Raw genomic sequence first — 24,937 nt, 5'->3', positions numbered from 1 at the left:
AAGAAAGTAAATATAAGGAGTATACAAAATGACACACTTCATATGAAACAAAAAAAGGGAAATGGAAATGAAAGTGACTTAATATATTTGAGGAAAGGTGATGGTACAGGAAAACAAGAAGTACTTCAGATCTGATATCAAGATATCAAACGAAGGGATGAAAAATATAAGTATTAAACTCTTATCTGACAAAATAAGCAATTTCCTAATTCTTTTATAGGAGGAATGATAAAACTACTGTATGTCTGAACAGGTATCTGAGACTCATATTTTGGGAGGCAACAGGTTTTGGCTTCAGTTCAATGATGCATGCTGGATTCAATGAGGTAGATCAATGCAAACTGCAACTTCAAAATACCCTACAAAATCTGAGGATGCTGGCCTCCTACATTCCTTAAGCCTTGCTGTTTGTGACTAAGTTCCCTGGTGTGTGTGTGTGTGTGTGTGTGTGTGTGTGTGTGTGTGTGTGTGTGTGTGTGTGTGTGTGTGTGTGTGTGTGTGTGTGTGTGTGTGTGTGTGTGTGTGTGTTTGAGGAAAATCTGTTGTGGCAAATACTATGAGGGTAAAGGACTGTATCTACAGTGTCTACTAAGTAATGCATACATGTATGTACTTTGAAGAGGTGCATTTTTTTTTTTTTTTTTTTTTTTTTTTTTAAATGACAACACAGACTTGTATGCAAAATTCAAGCAGTGCTGTCCTCCCTATACTTGGTGTCATGGACTTCAGGCCAGTAAGTTTACTATCTGAAGAAAAATGAACAGTTTAACAGTCACTAAGCTATGCTCTTACCTGCTGATTGGTTTACATGTTTCTGTTCTGTTTTTAAAACATAAGACAAACTGACCTTCCATTTCTGGCAAAACTCTTTTTTTTTGTAGTTTACTGAATTTTTATACACCAACAATCCAGCATCATAAAAATTAATGAAGAGTCTTGGAAGAATGAAAAGCCAGTTTTAAAACAACAAGGGAAGTATTCCAACCAGCAGGTGGTGATGCTGCTCAGTGACTGCTGCTGTGCTCTCAGGAAGCAAACACTGCAGCACCAATACCCATGGCACTGAGTACAGCATGCAGATCACAGTTTAACATGAATCAAGATGCTCATCGGCCTCTCTACTGCACTAATTCTTCTTTATTACCTATATAAATCTGACATTTCACAAATTTAGCTTTAAATTTATTGCAGTAATCTTGAAAACTTATCAAATTAACTATCTTTCCTCCTCAAGTATTTAAAATGTATCTTTATTGAATACCTGAAATCAACAAATGATTAAATACTTAAAGAAAAGTGCATTTAGTAAAAAGTGTAAGCATTAGTTGCCAAGTTGTTGTGCATTCAGTACATGAAGCAAAACCTCTTTCATTAACATGCAACTGTGAAACTTTCCTGACTAGTGGAGGCAAAAGCCTCATCATGAAGTAAAATTTGTGGTTCCTAGGAAAACAAATACAAAATTTTGAGTTCAAATATCAACACACATGACAAAGCTTCTTCAGGCTCAGAGTCAGGATCAGTTTACAGTTTTGCAACAATGATCAAGGTTTTACAGTGTATTTCAGGAGGCAATGACAATACAGTATTTCAGAACACAATATCTGTGACGAGAGACAGGCTGTGGCACACAGCACACAGGAGGCAGCACAGGCTGGCAGTGCTGGTGGAGGCAATGCAGCAAAAATACCACAAAAAATACCAAGCTTCTGCGAGCAAAACAAAGGTGAGGTGGTGTCCTACACACCCTTGGCACATGGGGCGGCCGGACTAAAGCTTAGGGATGAGGGCAACAAGCGGGAGCGAGCTAGCGGTGCCAGAAATGCAAGCTTGATCGAGAGCTCCATTTGCTGTGGGACACAAGAGGGAATTAGTGGGAGAACACCAACTCTCATCATACACATGGGAGGCTACACAGATCATGCACATCTAGAATGATAAAAAATAATAAAAAAAAAAAATAATAATAAAAAAAAAAATACATGGGAGGCATCTACGCAAGTAAAAGTGTGCATGTGTATGTATGTGTGCGAGTGAGGGTGAGGGGAAGGATGGGAGGGAAGGGAGGGGAGGGGCAAAGTGTGACCTTCTGCCAGCCACTCAGGGTTGGCCGGTGGTGTCCCACGTGCAGGGTGGCTCTCATGGCAAGCTATTAAGTACCAGTCTTTACAAAATAAAGTTCTAGGTGTTATCAACAAAGGGGGTTTGATTACACTCCAAAAGATGACCTAAGGGTGTATGTACATAATTCAGTGGGAGGGTCACTTCTGAACCAAGTACTGGACAGGGTCTACCCGCAGCCACTCACTCACAGGTGGCAGCACCACGCCAGCTGCAACCAGTGACTCCCCTCGCAGCAAAAATCTTGGTAGTGCTAAGGACAAGACTACACTGTTGCTAAGATGGTGTGACTTCTGATGAAAAGAAATCCATGCTTTTTTATAAAATCCTTTATTTATGTTTGGCTGCCAAGGTAATGCCACTGAGGAGTAAATGTTTAGAGCTGTAGGCAGTTAACATAAGTTGAGTACTTATCACAGGGAAGCATATTATCACCTTGTGAAATACAACATCAAACATGTAACAGAATTAATAAAAAACTTAAATTACAGATGCACTTGAAGAGAACAACAACACTGAGCAGGATGAGTGTTAATTAGGGCTGGTACATCCACACAGCCATAGGATGAACTGGTGGGCACAACAACAACAAAATTCAGGATCCAGAGTTAGTGGGAGAGACGCCGCCTCCGTGCCATCCACCACGGCAAGTTAGTCTTTCAACACAAACACCAGGAAGAGATTCAGGTGAAAGAAGCAGGTTAATGTCTTACTGGACACATCACTGTTCCAGTAGCAAGAAGACTTGAATGGCTTATTTTCAACCAAATAATATTAAGTTCCCACACAGGAACATATTATTAATGTTAGAAAAATGACACTAGCAGGAGACATACTGAAAAGGCTGCTTGCAGCAAGTTTTAGAAGTACATTAATCTTAAAACTTGGCATGCAATGAGATGCTGACAGCAATAACGTTATCTTGATGCTGTGGATGGCTTGGTCACTTTCTGTCTGCACTTAAGTCTGTTACACTGAGGCAAGGCAGCTGATGACACAATGACCCAGTTCATTCTTGCAGGGCAGCCAATTTTTTATGGTACTTTTAAAAGCAAGCTGAGAAGTGACCCTCAAACTAGAAGTGATACTCTTGCTCTCTTCTCATGCCTGGAAGTATTTACTGATGGGTACACTGTTCGCCCTGTTTGAATTTATGTCTGGGAAGAGAGTAGGTGCGGGAGAACTTTGGGGAGCTCTTCCGAGAGCTTCCGGAGGTGGTGCTGGAGGCCAGGGAAGAAGTCCTGTCAGTGGGAGTGACAGCCTGGGTTAGTTACAGGGCCACCCCTCTCACTGCTACTCTAACATGCTCACTTCTCCCTCCCTTCTTGTTATGCAAAGAGTGTGTTTCTTGCTGTTGTGTACTGTTGATATCTTTCATTATGCTGGCAAGGACAGGTAACCATGAAAGAGGTTTGAATTTGTGTGGCACTCATCCTTCTTTCATTCTCTGAATGGTTAGCAAGCAGCAGATACTGATTTTTGGGGGGATATCTGCTTAAAATCTAAATTGCTGGTGATAAATCAAACACATGTAACTGCCTAAAGATGAATCACTTGTTTAGCCCTCCACCCCTGCAGTGCTGCTGGTCACTAGTGGGTCACCCTGTGATTCATGGAACAGATACTGCATTCACACACAGGAGTTCAACTGAGTCTTCTTCCCCCAACACACACATGAAAATTACAAAAGCCCTGCCACAGACTATGGTTGTGAAGTGTCTGTCCTCCCTAAACACTAGCTTCATTGTACACTACAAACACACTGCTACATATATTATACACTGCACTGACCTTGTCCTCTTTCAAGCTTTAAACATTTATTTCTTTAAACTGTGACCATAAGATATCCCTTAAAAGATCTACTGTCACTAAAAAACTTTTATATATGTACATTATCTACAAATTCTGGTTAAATACTCTAATATTTATAACAAAAATCACTGGCATTCCATAACTGTACACAATAATAAATGGAAACTAACAAGTCACTCACTACTTGAGGATTCAGTGTCTGCCTTCACCTCTGCCCCACCACTTCATGAGTCCTGACTCATGCTGAGATAATACAATGAGTGATGCATAGCATTGCCTTGTTGTTCTGATTTTATTTACCAACAAACATGAGACTTATCAGAAAAGTGGTGCGTGACCACATGCCTGACAGCAGTTATTACACAAAGTTAGGAAACATGACTTCCAGCTCATGGTGGAAATAAATGACTAATGATCAAGGTCATCTTACTACAAAATGAAAAGCCTGAGATCTTTGTGTAATGCTTCCCCTTAAAAGCATCACAGAAACATTGAGAGAGCAGACTGCGGGACTGAATCCCTTGCAGGACACTCATAGCAGCGGGACACCAACACACTAATGATCAGACCAAGGTGATCACCAAGGCATAAGTGGATGCTGGCTGCCCCTGAATGTCCTGCCACTGCACTGATGATGACACTACTCAATTACTTGATTGGTAGACCAAACTCTAAGCCTTCCAGGAAACACACTCATTTCCTGGATCCTGGCAAACAGTGATGGGGTGAAGGACGGCAGTGCCTGACAAAACACGACACACACCATGCACACAATGCCAGGCATGGAGCGGGAATGGGTGACACATGCATGGCACACTATGTTAATAACTTTTCTCATGCAGTGTGGGGTGGGACTTGATGGAGAGGGAAGGGGATAGGGATGGGGAGGGAAGGGAAGAGGACATATATACTTTCATCATTCTCTTCCTTATGAGTGTCTAGTCTAAGTCACTGAATTGCTCACTTTGTCTGTGCTGCTAGGGAGGCATTTGGAATAGAGGTATATTCCTGGTAGTGTATAAAATAATCTGAAAAGTGAAGCTTTTAGGTTAAAAATTGTCCTAAATATGCAAAAATAAATTCATGACTCCTGAAAATTTAGAATCAATTATCAAGATGCCTAAAAAATTGGAACCAAAACAAAACTGGGGCAAGATAAAAATGAGTTAAAATCCTAATGCAGCATTGGGCAAGACAGGTTGTGTAGGTGTGGCAGCGATAAAGTTCCTTCCTCTCCATAAACCACAGATATCACCTTGTATTGTGAACAGGATGCACCAAAAGAGCTACAACTCTTGACTAGAAAGCAACCAGGGACTTATGATGGAGGTTATTTTGAATTGACAAGCTCATGGTGTTCTAGGTTTATGAAGAAGACAGAAAGTTTCCCCCTAGTTGATAACCTTGTGTGCTTGGAGAGTATCAGATTAAAGAGAGGAACAAGAGTGGTGGAAGCCTGCACTATCAGCTCAAGCCTCTCAGCTCTTGAGGGAAAAGTCTTCATTGCAGCCATGGCATAGGTTTTCCAGGAGAGATGGAAATGAGTGAGGAAAAACAACCATGTAAAGAGATGGAGATGTGTCAAAGCTATAAAAGGGAGTAAATTGCTTAAACAAAGAAAACATTAGAAAAAAATTCATCATGAAAAATACTTGTATATCAAAGATCAAAAATCAATATATAATTGAACTTGAATGGGATTAGAATTCATTAAAAAATATAAAAAGGGCTGAAAATATACTAAAAGTTATTAGATATTAAAAATATTAATATAAAAGTATAAAAATTATAATTTGAAGACATGTATTCAGAAAAAAAAAGCCTTGAAGAGTGGTAGGGAAAAATCCACAACTATCCTGAGAGAGCCAGCACCAGAGGGAGGCATAAATTAGGTGGAATATATGAAAAGGTATGTGAGAAGCCTATCAGCCATAGCTTACAGCCGCACAGCCAACCAGCCTCAGCCATAGCAGTCTTACCAATAAAGGCTCAATCAGATTATCACACACACACACACACACACACACACACACACACACACACACACACACACACACACTTTATCTCTCTCTTTCATACTCTCTCTCTCTCTCTCTCTCTCTCTCTCTCTCTCCACACACACACACACACACACACACACACACACACACACACACAGAAAGAATTATTAAGAATGTTGGAGGAGGCAAGAATGAGGAATGTTGACAGAAGTATAAATAGATGTTTCCTGTCTTGGTGGAAATGGGGGAATTCCATGCAAAGGACATGCACTTGATAAGAAGAAGAAGAAGAAGAAGAAGAAGAAGAAGAAGAAGAAGAAGAAGAAGAAGAAGAAGAAGAAGAAGAAGAAGAAGAAGAAGAAGAAGAAGAAGAAATAATAATGAAGAAGAAGAAGAAGAAGAAGAAGAAGAAGAAGAAGAAGAAGAAGAAGAAGAAGAAGAAGAAGAAGAAGAAGAAGAAGAAGAAGAAGAAGAAGAAGAAGTGCACATTAGTAACCAGAGAGAGAGAGAGAGAGAGAGAGAGAGAGAGAGAGAGAGAGAGAGAGAGAGAGAGAGAGAGAGAGAGAGAGAGAGAGAGAGAGAGAGAGAGAGAGAGAGAGAGAGAGAGAGAGAGAGAGAGAGAGAGAGAGACCTTCCACTATTAAACTCCACATAAACTCAGTCTCAGAACCCTGCACACATACACACACACCCACACACACACACACACACACACACATACCCACACATACACACATACACTACTCACTCTCTGCTAATGGACTCGAGGGATTTGCGCCTCAGTTCATCCACAGTGGTTCCATTTGCCGCCTCCCAAGCCTTCCGCTCCTTCTCAAACCTCTCCCGCTCTTCCTCAAGCTCTGCAAAGTCCGCTTCCAACTTCTTACGCATCGATTCATTACGTTTCTGAAGCTGTGGGGTTAAGGGGATGGTGTTAGGTTAGGTTAGGTGTTAGGGTAAATTTTGCGTGTGTGTGTGTGTGTGTGTGTGTGTGTGTGTTTTAGAATTGTTATTATGGTTCAGTGTTATGGAGTTTTGTTACCTTGTTGTGTTTGTTAACTTGTTGGGTTGGGGAGGCTGGTGTTAGGTTTAGTTAGGTTTTGGTGCATGTTGGATGTTTGGCTAAATCTTATGTTTTTTTTTTTTTTTTTTTTTTTTTTTTTTTTTTTTTTAAGGATTGGTTGTCTTTGGTTCAGTGTTACGGGGTTAGGTTGTGTTTCTGAAGATGATGGGTTGAGGAGGTTAGGTTAGGCCACATGTTGGGTGTTTGTCTGAATCTGACTTTCCCCCCCTCCCAGTAGTTTTAATGGTGTGTGTTCTTTGGTTCAATGTTATGGTGTGTCTCTGATTATTGTGTATTCATTGTTGTCTTCATGGTGTTATCATGTGTTTCTTTGAATATTACATTATTATGGTGCAAAATGTTTATCTTCTCTCCATTCTTTGTAGAGGAGTATATTTAGTGTATTTTTCATCTCTCAGTATGTTTTCCTCCCCTGAACTTTTTTTTCTTTCATTAGTGAAAATCATCATTCACTCGAGGGAATGCCATGGACAAATACAGTTTCCTTACAATCACTATACAAAAAAGACTCAGATAATACAGAAGAAATAAAAAGGCAAAGGGATAGTCAGGGTCAATAGGCAAGACACTGTGCTCATTTCACTGTTTTGCTATTTCTCTTAATCTAAAGCGCTCTTATCTGCTGACAATCTTCTGAAACCAAACAGTTAGATTATCAGCAGATCAAAAGGCTTAAGTTTGAGATAAAGCACTACTCAGTGAAAATAAGAACGGCAATTTAAGACCACAATTGTACAAGCTCAAGTCAAGGAAAATCCCAGCAACACTCACGTCACTCTCAAGGTCGCTGAGCTTGGTCATCTTCTCCTTCACCTTCATCTCAAACACCTGCTCCATCTCACTCTCCATTTTCTTCATGCGATTTGTGTGCTCTCTCTTCTCCTCCTCCATTTGTGCTAGTGGGTTCCTGTGGTGGGAAGGACAGGGATGAGTATCATTTCCTTCTTGGCATCTGAGAATTGTAGAGATCTCAATGGTGAAATCAATGATGGCTAGAAGGAATTTGAATATTAAAATAATGCATGGTCTTGTAGGAGAGGGGCGGAAGACACTACTTCTAAGAATCATGGCTCTTGAGGTAGAAATTGTGAAGATATGAATGGTAAAATCAATGATAAATCTGGGCAAATAAGTTTGTGGGAATCTGATGAGTAAAAGAAGTCATGGTACATTAAAATCCAATACTTATTACACAAGACACTAATCTGAAACTTCAACTGTCTTTCAAAACTTAATACACCACAAAACATTAATCAATGAGCCCCACAATCTCTCCATTCTTTCATAAACTCCACGATGGTTTCCAGGAATATTATTAATAAAAGAATTCATGATACTTTAAAACCTCATATCCATCAATTGCAAACCATAAATCAATCCTAAAACTTCTCCACTCTTTCAAAACTCCACACAATTCCACTTGGCACTCCACTGAATCCCCATACAATTCCACCTGACACTCCACTGAACCCCATACAATTCCACCTAGCACTCCACTAAACCCCATACAATTCCACCTGGCACTGTATTAAACCACATACAATTCCACCTGGCACTGTCCTAAACCTCACACAGTTCCACCTGGCACTCCACTGAACCCTATACAATTCCAGCTGGCACTGTACTAAACCCCATACAATTCCATCTGGCACTCCACTGACTCCCCATACAGTCCCACCTGGCACTCCACTCCACCCCCCATACAATTCCACCTGGCACCCCATGGAACCATACAATTCCATCTGGCACCCCACAGAACCATACATTTCCACCTGGCACTGTACTAAATCCCATACAATTCCACCTGGCACTCCACTGAATCCCCATACAGTTCCACCTGGCACTCCACTGAACCCAGTACACTTCCACCTGGCACTGTCCTAAACCCCATACAATTCCACCTGGCACTCCACTGAACAATGCAATTCCACCCATCATTTTCTCGCACTTACTTGTTGGTCATCTTAATCTTGCCATCTGTGCCGCCCACACCGGCCAGCTTGCGGCAGCGGTAGTTCTCATAGTGCACGTTGTTGGTGACGTCCTTGAGGTCCTGCATGTGTGTCCGGATCATCATGTTGCGCAGCGGGATGAAGTCACAGTGCTCAATGTTCTCCACTGTTGGAAAAGGTACAGGTGGTGGTGTTAGTGTTGGGCGGCTGATGTGCTATGAAATAATGGGGGGAAAAAAAGACAGAGAGGTCTCTTTTTGATGGAGTTAGTAAATGGTGGAGTTAGTAAATGGTAACTGACGAGGTAAGAAAAAAATAGAAAATAAATAAATAAATAAAAAAAATAATAAAATATAATAAATAATAAATATATAATATAATATAATAAATAATAAAATAATAATAAAAATAAATAAATATAATAATAATAATAATAATAATAATAATAATAATAATAATAATAATAATAATAATAATAATAATAATGATGATGATGATGATGATGATGGAAATAATAAACAAATAAATAAATAAATAATAAAGTTATTAAATGGTGGTAAATGATAAAATGTACATTTGGGGAGGCAGAGAGAGAGAGAGAGAGAGAGAGAGAGAGAGAGAGAGAGAGAGAGAGAGAGAGAGAGAGAGAGAGAGAGAGAGAGAGAGAGAGAGAGGAAATAGTGTCAGAAAGTGGGGGATGGTTAAAAATAAGAAATAGTACAAGTAAATGAATTAGTAAGGAATGATAGAGAAAATTAATAAATAAAATAAATAAATAAAAAGAGTAGAAAACTTGTAAACTAAGAAAGGTACAAGAAACACACTTTACTTTACACAACCAATACTTATTTTTGTCAACTAATACTTTTACTATCCCTTGCCCTAACACAATTTTCCTCCCAACACTCCTTCCCTTCCTCTGTCACTCCCTCATGTGTGGTTTATTCAACTGTAATGCCCTCCCTCATTCCTGGCATACTCTTTCCTTCCTCCCCCTCCTCTCCTCTTCACTGCAGTCTCACATTACCTTCCACCTTTCCTCCCTCTCCTTCACTCCTATACCTGGATACTGATCTCTTCCTCTCCTCTTATCTCTATCTTTTCATCACCTTCTCATCTCATCCTCACCATGTTTTCTTTCCTTCTCCCTCATCACTAGACTTCCTCTCATGTCATCATCACTCTCATGTCATCATCTTCTCTCTCTCTTTTTATCTTTACTTTTTCTTCTGTCTCTTCATTCCAATTGTCTCCCTCTCTTCTCATCACACTCACTATATTTCCTTCTTCTGTCTCTTCATTCCAATTATCTCCCTCTCTCCTCACCACTCTCACTATATTTCCTTCTTCTGTCTCTTCATTCCAATTATCTCCCTCTCTTCTCATCACGCCCTCACCATGTTTCCTTTCTTGTCTCATTGCTATTTCTTCCCTTTATCTTTTTCTTCCTCTCTACTCATCACTACTATTTTCCTTCTTCTTTAACAAATTCCTTTTATTTCATCTTTCCTTACTTAGTCTTTTCATAATTATGTAAATGTTAATATTTCTCCCTATTGTTATGAAATTTTAGCCACTTTACTATTTTTGTTCTATGTTGCTATCATTCTTTGTATTGTAAAGTAGTTGCTTACATAGAAACACAGAAAAAATAGGAATGAGATGTTCATTTTATTTTCTAGGGTAAATAAGTGTACAAGAACCTATACTAGATTATGTATAAAAATATGTGGGTAACTATGGAAAAAATATGGTTTAGCAGCGAGTTAAATCAATTTGTCTTTGTAAATTAGACAACTTTTCAAGACTATTGTACAAAAATAAAACAAACAAACAAACAAACAAATAAAAAATAAGTAAATAAAATTGAATAAATAAGTAAATAAACAATAAAATAAATAAATAAATAAGCAAATAAATAAATAATACAAAGAAAAGAGTGATTAAGTAAAAATTGGTCTTTCTATGTTAGAGAACTTTGAAATCCTATTGTAAATGAATGAATAAATGAATAAATAACTAAATAAACAAAAAATAAGTAAATAAAAACATAAAATATATACATTAATAAAATAAAGAAAGAAATAATACAAAACAAAGATATGAGTGATTATATGTAAAAGTTTATCTGAGAGTTCAATCAACCAACCAATCCATCTCCTCACCTTCCACTACTCCCCACGGGTACTTCCTCCCCCGCACCTTCTTCCCGTCCACCTCCACTGTTGTGTTGGAGCCAACCACAGCGAAGGGAACCCGCTGCTTCATCTTGGCGCTGGTGGCATCCCCTTCCTCGTCAGGGAACTCATAAATCTTGATCTTGTGCTGTGCTATTTCATTGAGGACCTAGTGTGAGGGAAACAGGGATTTGGTTAGTGTATATTGTGTACTTAGTTATTTTTTTACACTACAATAAAGAAAGGTATTTATATAGTTAGTATGTGTTGTAGTACTTAATTTTTTTTTCTTTACCTATGATGAGGAAATGAGAAGTATTTGGTCAATATGTGTGGTACTTATTCATTTATTTTTTTTTGTGAAATATGTGGAGTTGTATAGTTTATATAGTTGTATGAGTGGCTTGTGCTCTCTCTCTCTCTCTCTCTCTCTCTCTCTCTCTCTCTCTCTCTCTCTCTCTCTCTCCCCCTTGGTTGGATTGTTTATAGTTTTTTGTAGGGCGATGTGTGGAGTCAGGCTCTTTCTCTTTATTTTTCTAGTCTTTATATAGCTTTTAGGATCTCTCTCTCTCTCTCTCTCTCTCTCTCTCTCTCTCTCTCTCTCTCTCTCTCTCTCTCTCTCTCTCTCATACATTCACATACCATTTTTTATTTTCCTCACCCCATTCCTTTATCTCCACATCTCTCACCCACACACACTCACCTGTTTCTTGAGGTGCTGGCACTCGTCTGGGGTGAGAGTGTCAGCCTTGGCTATGACAGGGATGATGTTCACCTTGTCATGCAGCCGCCGCATGTACTCCACGTCCAGGGGCTTCAGGCCGTGACCGGAGGGGGCAATGAAGTACAGGCAGCAGTGGACCTGAGGGGAACACAGAAGAGGTGATGAGTTTATATTGGAAACTGGTTTAGCTACATAGCTTTTGTTTCTATACATTTTTTTTGTTTTCTTTCTTTGTCTAAACACTTTTGTTTCTATACTTTTTTGTTTTCTTTCTTTGGCTATGCATATTTTGTTTCTATACTTTTTGTCTTCTTTCTTTCTTTGGCTACACATCTTTTGTTTCTATACTTTTTTGGGTTTTCTTTGCCTGGATATACATCTTTTGTTTGTATACTTTTTGGGTATTCTTTCTTTGGCCATACATCTTTTGTTTGTATACTTTTTGGATTTTCTTTCTTTGGCTATACAACTTTTGTTTCTATACTTTTTTGAGGTTTTCTTTCTTCAGCATGATCAGAGAAAGCATGTGAAGTACACACAGCATGGTGGATTTTTGGTGGAAGAGGTCAAGTCTGAGTCTATTCAGAGATGTATTAATGGTCTGACTACACAGTACTTGTCTGTACTTTGGGTTCTTTCCTTTGAGTTTATATTTTGAAATGAGTTAACAGTGACTACACATGTTAGTTTGTACTTTTCATGTTCCTTTCTTTGATGTGACCAGAGAACAGATATGAAGTACGGCAGTAGCAGACTAAAGATGGAATAGATGACATTTGGGTCCATGTTAGGAAATATATTAACAGTTTGCATACACAGCTTTGTTTTCCCTGTCTTTGGGTTGTTTCCTTTCTTCATCGTGGTCATGGGAAGTATATACCTAAAATGAAATAGGTGACATTTCAGTTTACATCTGCAAATGTGTTATAGGTTTGACTACATGGCTTTTGTTTGCTTGTTTTTTTTTTTTTCTATTTTTGACATGATCAGAAAAGTACATAAAAACAGGCAGGAGCAGGCCTGAGAGAGAGAGAGAGAGATGAGAGAGAGGAGAGAGAGAGAGAGGAGAGAGAGAGAGAGAGAGAGAGAGAGAGAGAGAGGAGAGAGAGAGAAGATAGAGAGAGAGAGAGAGAGAGAGAGAGGAGAGAGAGAGAGAGAGAGAGAGAGAGGAGAGAGAGCACAAGAGGTTCTGGAGAGTAAGGGAGACACCCAGTTCATTCCTCCCTTGCAGTAGAATCAACAAATGAAAGGGGAAAGGTGGAAACAGACAAACAGACAGACTGACACCCACCTCCCACAGCACAGAGTGACAAGATAAACAAGACAGCCAGGACACACACACACACACACACACACACACACACACACAAACACTGCCAACCCGGAAAGAGAAGCAGAACACTGGTGATCCTCCAACAAAGGAGTTATTTTTGGCATCAACATAAGTATTTGCATTGCTAGGACACTTAGATTTTATTCCCCTGAGCTCCTGTTGGTTAAGTTTACATTTCCCTGTGCCAAAATTTCTCAGCCTTGGCCAGTGAGTGAGTCTGTTATGAGTGTGATGAATGTGTTCCCAAAATTCTTGTGTCTACCCTCATTTTTCTTGTCCCATGTATAACTTTTCCATTTCATCCTTGAGGGAAGTTTTAAATTATGATAGGGAAGTGTGAAGGACTGTGTGAGGTGTTCTCTCTCTCTCTCTCTCTCTCTCTCTCTCTCTCTCTCTCTCTCTCTCTCTCTCTCTCTCTCTCTCTCTCTCTCTCTCTGCATCTCTATTCATGCATGCATATCTTCATTTTTCTTTTGTTTTCTTTTTCTCGTTTCTCATTCCTTACTCATATATTTTTCAATTTTTTCCATCATATTTCTTCTCTCTCTCTCTCTCTCTCTCTCTCTCTCTCTCTCTCTCTCTCTCTCCCTCCCCCTCTCTCTCTCTCACTGTCTATGCATATCTATTTTCCTTTTCTGTTTCTTTTTCGTTTTCCTTATTCCCTATTCACATTTTTCTTTCCATATACATTTTTATTTTCTTTCTTTTTCTATTTATCTTTTCTTATTTCCTATCCATACATTTTCTTCCTCCTTATCATTTTCATTTTCCATCTCTTTTCTTTCATTTTGCATTCATAATCTTTTCTTTCCAACTACTCTCTCTCTCTCTCTCTCTCTCTCTCTCTCTCTCTCACCTTTTTCTATTTGTTTCTTTTCTCATTCCTCATTCATAAATTCTTCTCTTTTCATCTATATTCAAATCTTTCCTTTCTACTTTTTACAGTTCATTATTGCTTATTTTTTCTTACAACTACACTCTTATTCTCTATCTTTTTACTCATTCCTCATTCATACATTATTCTCCTATCTATATTCAACTCTTCCCTTAGTATCATCCCCCATTTGTCACTCCCTGTCCCTGACTCTCACTCCAATACTCACCCGGGTGTCGCTGATCTGTGTTCGATTCACCCGAGACTCACAGTTCAGATACTCTTCATACTTGGACTCAACGTAATTGGTCACCGGCTGCCAGCTGGAGACAAAGCACATGGCGTTAGTGGCACATGGTAAACAAACATTTCTCTCCTACTCCTTCACTTCCTCTCCTACTCTTCCATTTCCAACCCTTCCCTTCCTCTCCTGTTACTTCTTCCTCCTATTCCTCCACTTCCTCCTCCTCCCTTCTCCTACTATTCCTTCACTTCCTCCTCCTCCCTTCCTACTTCTCTACATCCTCTTCCTCCTCCCTTTCCTTCCTACTTCTCCATTTCCACCCTCTCCCTTCTCCTCCCTTTCTTTCTTTTCCTCCTACTCTCCACTTCTTCCTCTTCTCCTGCTTTCTTTCTCCTCCTACTCCTCTCCTACTCCATTTCTTCCTCCTTTCCCATCCTCTCCTCCACTTCCTCCTTCCTTTCCTGCCTACTCCTCCACTTCTTCTTCTCTTCCTCTCCTACTTCTCCATTTGCTTCTCTGTTCCCCTCCTATTCCTTCACTTCCTTCTCCTCCCTTCTCATCCTACTCCACTTCTTCCTCCCTCTATCCCCTCCTACTCCTCCATTTCCTCCTCCTCTCTTGCCCTCCTATTCCTCCCTCTATCCCTTTTTTTTTTTTTTTTTTTTTTTTTTTTTTTTTTATGTAGGAAGGATACTGGCCAAGGGCAACAAAAATCTAATAAAAAAAAAATGCCCACTGAAATGCCAGTCCCTAAAAGGGTCAAAGCAGTGGTCAAAAATTGGTGGATAAGTGTCTTGAAACCTCCCTCTTGAAGGAATTCAAGTCATAGGAAGGTGGAAATACAGAAGCAGGCAAGGAGTTCCAGAGTTTACCAGAGAAAGGGATGAATGATTGAGAATACTGGTTAACTCTTGCGTTAGAGAGGTGGACAGAATAGGAGTGAGAGAAAGAAGAAAGTCTTGTGCAGCGAGGCCGCGGAAGGAGGGGAGGCATGCAGTTAGCAAGATCAGAAGAGCAGTTAGCATGAAAATAGCGGTAGAAGAACAGCAAGAGATGCAACATTGCGGCGGTGAGAGAGAGGGCTGAAGACAGTCAGTTAGAGGAGAGGAGTTGATGAGACGAAAAGCTTTTGATTCCACCCTGTCTAGAACAGCAGTATGAGTGGAACCCCCCCAGACATGTGAAGCATACTCCATACATGGACGGATAAGGCCCTTGTACAGAGTTAGCAGCTGGGGGGGTGAGAAAAACTGGCGGAGACGTCTCAGAACACCTAACTTCATAGAAGCCGTTTTAGCTAGAGATGAGATGTGAAGTTTCCAGTTCATATTATAAGTAAAGGACAGACCGAGGATGTTCAGTGTAGAAGAGGGGGACAGTTGAGTGTCATTGAAGAAGAGGGGATAGTTGTCTGGAAGATTGTGTCGAGTTGATAGATGGAGGAATTGAGTTTTTGAGGCATTGAACAATACCAAGTTTGCTCTGCCCCAATCAGAAATTTTAGAAAGATCAGAAGTCAGGCGTTCTGTGGCTTCCCTGCGTGATATGTTTACCTCCTGAAGGGTTGGACGTCTATGAAAAGACGTGGAAAAGTGCAGGGTGGTATCATCAGCATAGGAGTGGATAGGACAAGAAGTTTGGTTTAGAAGATCATTAATGAATAATAAGAAGAGATGTGGGTGACAGGACAGAACCCTGAGGAACACCACAGTTAATAGATTTAGGAGAAGAACAGTGACCGTCTACCACAGCAGCAATAGAACGGTCAGAAAGGAAACTTGAGATGAAGTTACAGAGAGAAGGATAGAAACCGTAGGAGGGTAGTTTGGAAATCAAAGCTTTGTGCCAGACTCTATCAAAGGCTTTTGATATGTCCAAGGCAACAGCAAAAGTTTCACCAAAGTCTCTAAAAGAGGATGACCAAGACTCAGTAAGGAAAGCCAGAAGATCACCAGTAGAGCGTCCTTGACGGAACCCATACTGGCGATCAGATAGAAGGTTGTGAAGTGATAGATGTTTAAGAATCTTCCTGTTGAGGATAGATTCAAAAACTTTAGATAAGCAGGAAATTAAAGCAATAGGACGGTAGTTTGAGGGATTAGAGCGGTCACCCTTTTTAGGAACAGGTTGAATGTAGGCAAACTTCCAGCAAGAAGGAAAGGTAGATGTTGACAAGACAGAGCTGAAAGAGTTTGACTAGGCAAGGTGCAAGCACGGAGGCACAGTTTCGGAGAACAATAGGAGGGACCCCATCAGGTCCATAAGCCTTCTGAGGGTTTAGGCCAGCGAGGGCATGGAAAACATCATTACGAAGAATTTTAATACGAGGCATGAAGTAGTCAGAGGGTGGAGGAGAGGGAGGAACAAGCCCAGAATCGTCCAAGGTAGAGTTTTTAGCAAAGGTTTGAGCAAAGAGTTCAGCTTTAGAAATAGATGTGATAGCAGTGGTGCCATCTGGTTGAAGTAGAGGAGGGAAAAGAAGAAGAAGCAAAGTTATTGGAGATATTTTTGGCTAGATGCCAGAAATCACGAGGGGAGTTAGATCTTGAAAGGTTTTGACATTTTCTGTTAATGAAGGAGTTTTTGGCTAGTTGGAGAACAGACTTGGCATGGTTCCGGGCAGAAATATAAAGTGCATGAGATTCTGGTGAAGGAAGGCTTAAGTACCTTTTGTGGGCCACCTCTCTATCATGTATAGCACGAGAACAAGCTGTGTTAAACCAAGGTTTAGAAGGTTTAGGACGAGAAAAAGAGTGAGGAATGTACGCCTCCATGCCAGACACTATCACCTCTGTTATGCGCTCAGCACACAAAGACGGGTCTCTGACACGGAAGCAGTAGTCATTCCAAGGAAAATCAGCAAAATACCGCCTCAGGTCCCCCCAACTAGCAGAGGCAAAACGCCAGAGGCACCTTCGCTTAGGGGGATCCTGAGGAGGGATTGGAGTGATAGGACAAGATAAAGATATGAGATTGTGATCGGAGGAGCCCAACGGAGAAGAAAGGGTGACAGCATAAGCAGAAGGATTAGAGGTCAGGAAAAGGTCAAGAATGTTGGGCGTATCTCCAAGACGGTCAGGAATACGAGTAGGGTGTTGCACCAATTGCTCTAGGTCATGGAGGATAGCAAAGTTGTAGGCTAGTTCACCAGGATGGTCAGTGAAGGGAGAGGAAAGCCAAAGCTGGTGGTGAACATTGAAGTCTCCAAGAATGGAGATCTCTGCAAAAGGGAAGAGGGTCAGAATGTGCTCCACTTTGGAAGTTAAGTAGTCAAAGAATTTCTTATAGTCAGAGGAGTTAGGAGAGAGGTATACAGCACAGATAAATTTAGTATGAGAATGACTCTGTAGTCGAAGCCAGATGGTGGAAAACTCGGAAGATTCAAGAGCGTGGGCACGAGAGCAGGTTAAGTCATTGCGCACATAAACGCAGCATCCAGCTTTGGATCGAAAATGAGGATAGAGAAAGTAGGAGGGAACAGAAAAGGGGCTACTGTCAGTTGCCTCAGACACCTGAGTTTCAGTGAGGAAAAGAAGATGAGGGTTTAGAAGAGGAGAGGTGGTGTTCTACAGATTGAAAATTAGATCTTAGACCGCGAATGTTGCAGAAGTTAATGAAGAAAAAGTTGAGGGGGGTGTCAAGACACTTACGGTCGTCGACGGAAAGGCAGTCTGACCTGGGGACATTTATGGTCCCCTCCCCAGATGGGGACTCCGAGGCTGGTGTAGGAGTCGCCATGATTTTAAAATTTTTTGAGTGAAGGGTGTGTGTGTTATTAGGTGCTTGTAGTTTTGTGTGGAGGAAGAGAGTTGTCTTTAGAGGGCAGGCTGTGACTACCCCCTTGTGTTGTGAGACACAAAGGGAAACGTTCAGTGAGGTCACAGCTGGGTTTAATGATAAGTTCACAGCACCCCCTGAACAGTGCTTTAGACCTCACTGGGAGTAATTATCGTTTCGGCAGGTTGTCTACTGCCTCCTCCTCCTTGCTACTCCTCCATTTCCTCCTCCTCTCTTGCCCTCCTATTCCTCCATCTATCCCCCTCCTAATTCTCCACTTCCTCCTCCTCTCTTGCCCTCCTATTCCTCCACTTCTTCCCCCTCACTCCCCCCATGACTCCTTCTCCTCCTATCCTTCAAGTCTTGCCTGGAGGAAGGGGGGGAGGATCAAGATGACACAGAGGCAGCTGCTTGTCAGTGGTGAAGAATGGCCAAGGATGTTGACTTGTGGGGTTTTATGACCAAGTTACATAAGGTTTCGAGTCTCGTGTTCGGCCAGACCCAAACCCAGACCCAGACGCTCACCAGTCACTATTGTCCACGGCGTCACCAAAGCCAGGCGTGTCCACGACTGTCAGCATCAGGTTGACCCCGTTCTCCTTCAGCAGCACCTTGGTCGTCTCCACCTGTGGGAGGGGACGAAGGGAGATGTGTTAATACTGCGATGAAGGGAGGTGTATCAGGAACAAAAATGAAAGGAGGCATGTTAATAATGAGACGAAGAGAGATATATCTACAACAAAAAAGGAAAGGAAGCATGTTAATAATGAAATGAAGAGAGGCATGTTAATTAAAGATGAAGCAAGACATATCAATAATAACTATAACTTATACAGCAACCATTGATTAAAATATATATCAACACTGTGGACTGTCCTTTCACTTAATATCAGTAATAACAATAACTTAAATGAACAGTACCCACAGAACCAAATACAAATTACTGTGGGGTTCTCCTTTCACTTAATAGTCTAATGAAAATTTAGTGTATAAATTTCAAAGATGGTACTGACAGCAAAGGAGTTAATTTAGTAACTGTATAATATGGCTGTAGTTTTATTTTGGCTTGGGAAATTTGTCTATAGTAACTCAAATAATAAGTTGAGCATATTTAGCAGTTAAAGGGTTAAGGGAATATGCAAATAAAATAAAACTGGAAATGATTCAGACTAACACTAGAAGTAAAAACAAGAAGTAAAATGATATATAGAGAAAAATAAACTATGTACTGCTACCTAACGTTATGAAATGTTATGTTTTGTACAGAAAATAAACATAACTGCTAATCCTGACTTACCCTAACCTATAACAAGAGCTGTAGGAGGATATATAGACAATAATAACAGAGCCTGTACAGCTGACTAATGTTATGAAATGTGATGTGTACTAGAAAATCACAAACAGCTATTCCTTGCCTTACCCTAACCTATAACAAGTGCTGAATACAAAAGAAACACTAAAGATACAAAACAGATAATGTGCTCTCAGACTGAAGTGACAGACAGATACACTCAACCTCACGCCACTTGTAACACTCACATTCTTCAGTACGTGTGGATGCATGTCAGGGATCAATACCAAAATGAATACGTGTCTGCTAAGAGATGCAATGTCCACACAAGGAAAGAACAAAGACAAGGGAAAGTGAGTGAGTGAGTTAGGTGTTTTCCCTCCTGCCTTGTCTTTCCACACACCAAGGCTTCATCCAGTTTGGTGAAGATACTAGTTCTTGTCTTTATTCTCTCTCTCTCTCCTCTCTCTCTCCTCTCCTCTCTCTCTCTCTCTCTCTCTCATCTCTCTCTCTCTCTCTCTCTCTCTCTCTCTCTCTCTCTCTTTCAGGTCTTAATATGTGGTAACTTCTAATGATACCTGTTCCCTCCAGATTGCTAGTTCACGGGAAGGAGTTTTTACTGATTCTCTCTCTCTCTCTCTCTCTCTCTCTCTCTCTCTCTCTCTCTCTCTCTCTCTCTCTCTCTCTCTCTCTCTCTCTCTCTCTCTCCTCTCATTACATATCCCTTTACATTTTCTATTTTTTCCCCACAGCCCCTCTCTCCCTTCTCCACTATCATGTATCTCTTCCCAGGGATAGACTGAAGGCATCTCACTGAGTAGGAAACAACTTGTGCTTCCCTTCAATACACAAAATATGAATATATGGAAATACTGATAGTGGTGGGTATAAATACATATTGAATACTTAACAAAAGCCCTTACCTTTTTTTTTTTACTTGATTCTTCCTTCCTTATTATCTTTGCTTTATCCCTTTTTATATCCATTTATCCTCTTTCCTACTTCTCCTCATCCTTTTCTCAATTTCTCCTGTTTATATTCACTTACTCTTCCCTCCTCTTTAGTAACCTTGCTTTGCTTTATCACTGTTTATATTCACTTACCCTCGTTTCTTACTTCTCTTTATCTTTCCTCAATTATCTATTTATATATACTTACCCATCCCTCCTCCTTATTATCCTTGCTTTGTTTCTGTCTCTCTTTATATCCACTTATCCTCCTTTCCTACTTCTCATCCCTTCCTGGCTTTTCCCTGTTTATCTCTACTTAACCTGTTTTCTTAGCTTCCTCCTCCTCCTTTAAGTCCTTGCCTTGTTTCTGTCCCTCTTCATATCCACTTAGCCCAGTTTCCTACTTCTCATCCCTTCCTGACTTTTCCACTATCTCTGTTCATCCTTACAAGTTTTCTTCACCTTCCTTTGTGACCCTAACACAGAAGCCCCACAACCTTCCCTGAGTCAGTGCACCTATTGCTTATCTGGTAACACTGGGCTTTCATGCTTAGCTCCTAAGTTTGATTCCTGATATGGCACCTTTTCTTGAAGCTCTGATTTATTTTGGCTTGTTAGGGATACTTGTTGTTCCAGATGAATTACTAATGATTTCAATGTACTGTGTATTGTGGTTATGTCATAGTTTGAGGCAACAAAAAGTAGGATGCCCTGGTTAGCACAACTTCCTTCACCAATCCCTCCTCATGTAATGTAAAGAAAGTTAAGAAGCTGATTTATTTGAACATCCAGATGAATTGTTAAGTATTTCAATGTATTTTGTGTTGTGGTTTTCATAGTTTGAGGTGATGCAAGTCAGACATCCTACTAGTAGTTGATACATCTTCACCTGCACGACTTCCCTCACCAATCTCTCCTCAAGTATTACAAGTAAGATGATTTGGTATTAAAGAAACATTGTGAGCTTGACTAAATCCTGTAGAAATAAGACAGCTAAGTACAGATGAGTGAATACATACCTGTACAGTTTTCTTCACTCGGTGGGAAGGCCCCGGGTGATCATTGGAATAGATGTCAGCCAGAAACATGGAGTTGATTAGTGTGCTCTTACCCAGCCCACTCTCACCTGGGAAGATAAAATAGCATAGGTTAAAAATTTGCCTGTGTATTCTGAGTTAGATAAATATTTTTCTCTTCCCAGTCTGCTATCACCTGGGAAGATAAAATCAGTATAGATAAAATTTCATCTGTGGATTCTGAGTCAGATAGTCAAGTAAATATTTTCTCCTCCTCTTGATTGTAGAAGTTTCACAATGTGTTACAAGTGTATGCTGGATGGCTTTCTTTAGTGAATGGCTTGTTAAATATGGCTTGTTAAATATGTGCCTCAGTCTCTTGAAATGATAACAAAAAAAGAAGAATAAAATAAAATAAATAAATAAATAAATAAATAAATAAATAAATAAATAAATAAATAAATAGAATAAATGAATAAATAAATAAATACATAAATAAATAAAAAGTTAAGAATAATAAAAAAATAAAAATAAATAAAAATAAATAAAAAATGAATACTTCCATCCATTCATCTATTCACTATCTATATACCAGACTGGCATAAACCTCTTCATCTGGAGGTAATAATTAATGTGTGCTGCTTCATGCCCCTACTAAAAGTATTCTCAAAATAACAGTAAAGAGACAAGTGCACACTCAATGCTGAGTAAAACCTCTTATTCTGAGAGGTGAAGCTGTTTTGTCAGGCACTCATGTGGGTTTGGTCTTTTAGAATCAGCAATAAACTGGTAAAAAAATAAATAAGATAAATAAATAAATAAATAAATAAATAAATAAAATACATAACAATGAAATAAATAAATGAATGAATAAAGAAACAGCAATAATAAAAAAATGAAATGAGAGAGAGAGAGAGAGAGAGAGAGAGAGAGAGAGAGAGAGAGAGAGAGAGAGAGAGAGAGAGAGAGAGAGAGAGAGAGAGAGAGAGAGAGAGAGAGAGAGAGAGAGAGAGAGAGAGAGAGAGAGAGAGAGAGAGAGAGAGAGAGAGAGAGACTAAAAACTCAAGACGGATCAAGCACCTTTAGAATAACAAGTACAAGCCAAGTATAGCCAGAGCCTGAAGGAAGCACAACCTTCACAACACATCAGTACAGAGTGTGGGAGCAACAGGATGCACACTCGGAGCCCTGGTCTGAGCTGAAGCCCTGCAATGCCACACCAGGGAAGCCACGTCAGGGCTGCCAGGGGTCTGTGTCTTCATTTACACCTGCACCTTCTAAATACAGATCCTGAGCTTGACTGATACCTCTCCAGTACATCTTTGGGGCTATAAGTCTTTATTTATAACTACTGCTTCTAAATATAGCTTGTGTGATACCTGTCTAATACATCTTTGGGGTTACAGATCTTCATTTACACCTGCTCCTTCTAAGAATACACTAAAGACAGACCCTGAGCTTGTGTGATACCTCTATAATATATCTTTCTGGCTCCATGTCTTCAGTTATACATGCTCCTTCTAAATACAGGCCCTGAGCTTGACTGATACATCTACCATACATCTTACACTTTGGATTTATGCTTTTTTTTCCCCATAGATGTTTGGTGTTAAGAAAGAATGGTGGGGATTTTGTAGGAAAATTCTAGTCTTCAATCAGATAAAGTTGTGAGGTTTCCAAGTTCAAATGTTTTGTAATTATTGCCATTTATAAATCAAATAATCCATCTATTTATGGAATTTATAAATTAAAACCACTGTAAACTTAATCTTATTAGATAAAAACAATATCCATCAACTATGTAGAATTCATAGATAAAAATAAATAAAAAACAAACAAACAAACAAACAAACAAACAAATAAATAAATAAATAAATAAACAAATAAGCAAGTAATTACTGCAACCACAAGTACCTTAAAACCAAAAAGGTAATCCATCAAAAGCATATTTCAAACTCAAATAACAACTGCCTTCCTTCACTTCATACCACAAACCAGTCACATCTTACTACGTACAACACACCGGACCATGATGACTGCCTCCCTTGTTTCTGTATCACAACTACAAACCAAACATGTTACTGGAGTACAAAAAATAACAGAAATGTGTCTGGGGAGGAAAGATGGTATGAAAACTGACTGAAGCAAGAATTCTATACATAGATAAGTAGATAGTTTGTTGACCATATGTATTGTACATACATTTTTTTTTTTTTTATGTAGGAAGGTCACTGGCCAAGGGCAACAAAAATCCAATAAAAAAAAATGCCCACTGAAATGCCAGTCCCATAAAAGGGTCAAAGCAGTAGTCAAAAATTGATGAATAAGTGTTTTGAAACCTCTCTCTTGAAGGAATTCAAGTCATAGGAAGGTGGAAATACAGAAGCAGGCAGGGAGTTCCAGAGTTTACCAGAGAAAGGGATGAATGATTGAGAATACTGGTTGACTCTTGTGTTAGAGAGGTGGACAGAATAGGGGTGAGAGAAAGAAGAAAGTCTTATGCAGTGAGGCCACGGGAGGAGGGGAGGCATGCAGTTAGCAAGATCAGAAGAGCAGTTAGCATGAAAATAGTGGTAGAAGACAGCTAGAGATGCAACATTGCGGCAGTGAGAGAGAGGCTGAAGACAGTCAGTTAGAGGCGAGGAGTTGATGATACGAAAAGCTTTTGATTCCACCCTGTCTAGAAGAGCAGCATGAGTGGAATCCTCCCCCTCTGCTCTGGTGTGGATATAAAATGAAGCCATCACTGTCCTGCCTGATTGACAGCAGTGGTATCAATACAGCACAAGCACAGTCTGGCCTTGTGGGAGTGTGCTAACTGATACAGGGTGAAAAGGAGAGGAGTGGTAGTAAGTGTGTGTATTACTGGTATAGGAGTAGTGTTATCAAAGGGGTAGTAGCAGTTTTGTAGTTGTAAAAGTAAAAACAACCCTCACACTATGTTGCCTTATACCGTACATGGTGAAAAGGGAACAGTAAGAGTAGTAGTAAGTGATGTATTACTATCATTGGAGCAGTAAAACCAGAACATATGAAAGCAGTGGTAGTAGTAATAGTTTTGTAGTAGTAGTAGTAGTAGTAGTAAAACAGCCTTCACACACACACAACAGTGGTAGGAGGAGGAGGAGGAGGAGGAGGAGGAGGAGGAGGAGGAGGAGGAGTAGGAGTAGGAGTAGGAGTAGGAGTAGGAGTAGTAGTAGTAGTAGTAGTAGTAGCACAACCTTCACAAACACAAGTCACCCACACATTCACAAATACCAACACAACACAACACAACACAGGAGGCAGTCAGACCCCCCCCCCAACACACACACACACACACACACACACACACACACACACACACACACACACACACACACACACACACACACACACACACACACACACACACACACACACACACACACCTACAACAGCAACACAGCAGAATGTGGCACAATTACCATGAACAAGCTAACACAATTATGCCTCATCCTGACCTCACCCTGGCACAAGGGAACTACAGTGAGCACCAACAAAGCATTGGCTCACTCGCCCACACTCAGCCCAGCCACCACGCAAAAAGCTACAGACACACAC

General features: G+C 40.1%; 1 protein-coding gene across 9 annotated transcripts in view; it reads right to left on the bottom strand.

Moving 5' to 3' along the window:
• The window catches only part of LOC135113593 (septin-7-like), an 80,492-nt gene that overhangs the window by 3,275 nt on the left and 52,280 nt on the right, over positions 1–24,937 (bottom strand). For 2 of the 9 annotated variants that reach the window (XM_064028894.1, XM_064028889.1), the window contains exons 4-12: positions 21,359–21,465; positions 18,624–18,724; positions 14,307–14,400; positions 11,850–12,008; positions 11,135–11,315; positions 8,970–9,135; positions 7,789–7,969; positions 6,682–6,845; positions 1,974–3,362 (exon numbers count right to left, since the gene is read on the bottom strand). In XM_064028894.1, coding sequence (XP_063884964.1) covers positions 3,239–3,362; positions 6,682–6,845; positions 7,789–7,969; positions 8,970–9,135; positions 11,135–11,315; positions 11,850–12,008; positions 14,307–14,400; positions 18,624–18,724; positions 21,359–21,465 — 1,277 coding nt within the window. In that variant the 3' untranslated portion in view covers positions 1,974–3,238. Of the gene's footprint in view, positions 1–1,702; positions 1,851–1,973; positions 3,363–6,681; positions 6,846–7,788; positions 7,970–8,969; positions 9,136–11,134; positions 11,316–11,849; positions 12,009–14,306; positions 14,401–18,623; positions 18,725–21,358; positions 21,466–24,937 lie in introns of those variants that run through there. The other 7 variants (XR_010274896.1, XR_010274895.1, XR_010274897.1 and 4 more) reach the window with 7 other exon arrangements.

The sequence above is a fragment of the Scylla paramamosain genome, chromosome 26, assembly GCF_035594125.1.
Source record: "Scylla paramamosain isolate STU-SP2022 chromosome 26, ASM3559412v1, whole genome shotgun sequence".
NCBI lineage: Eukaryota > Metazoa > Arthropoda > Malacostraca > Decapoda > Portunidae > Scylla > Scylla paramamosain.
The sequence above is the reverse complement of the archived record's forward strand: the minus strand, read 5'-3'. Positions and strand labels throughout refer to the sequence as shown.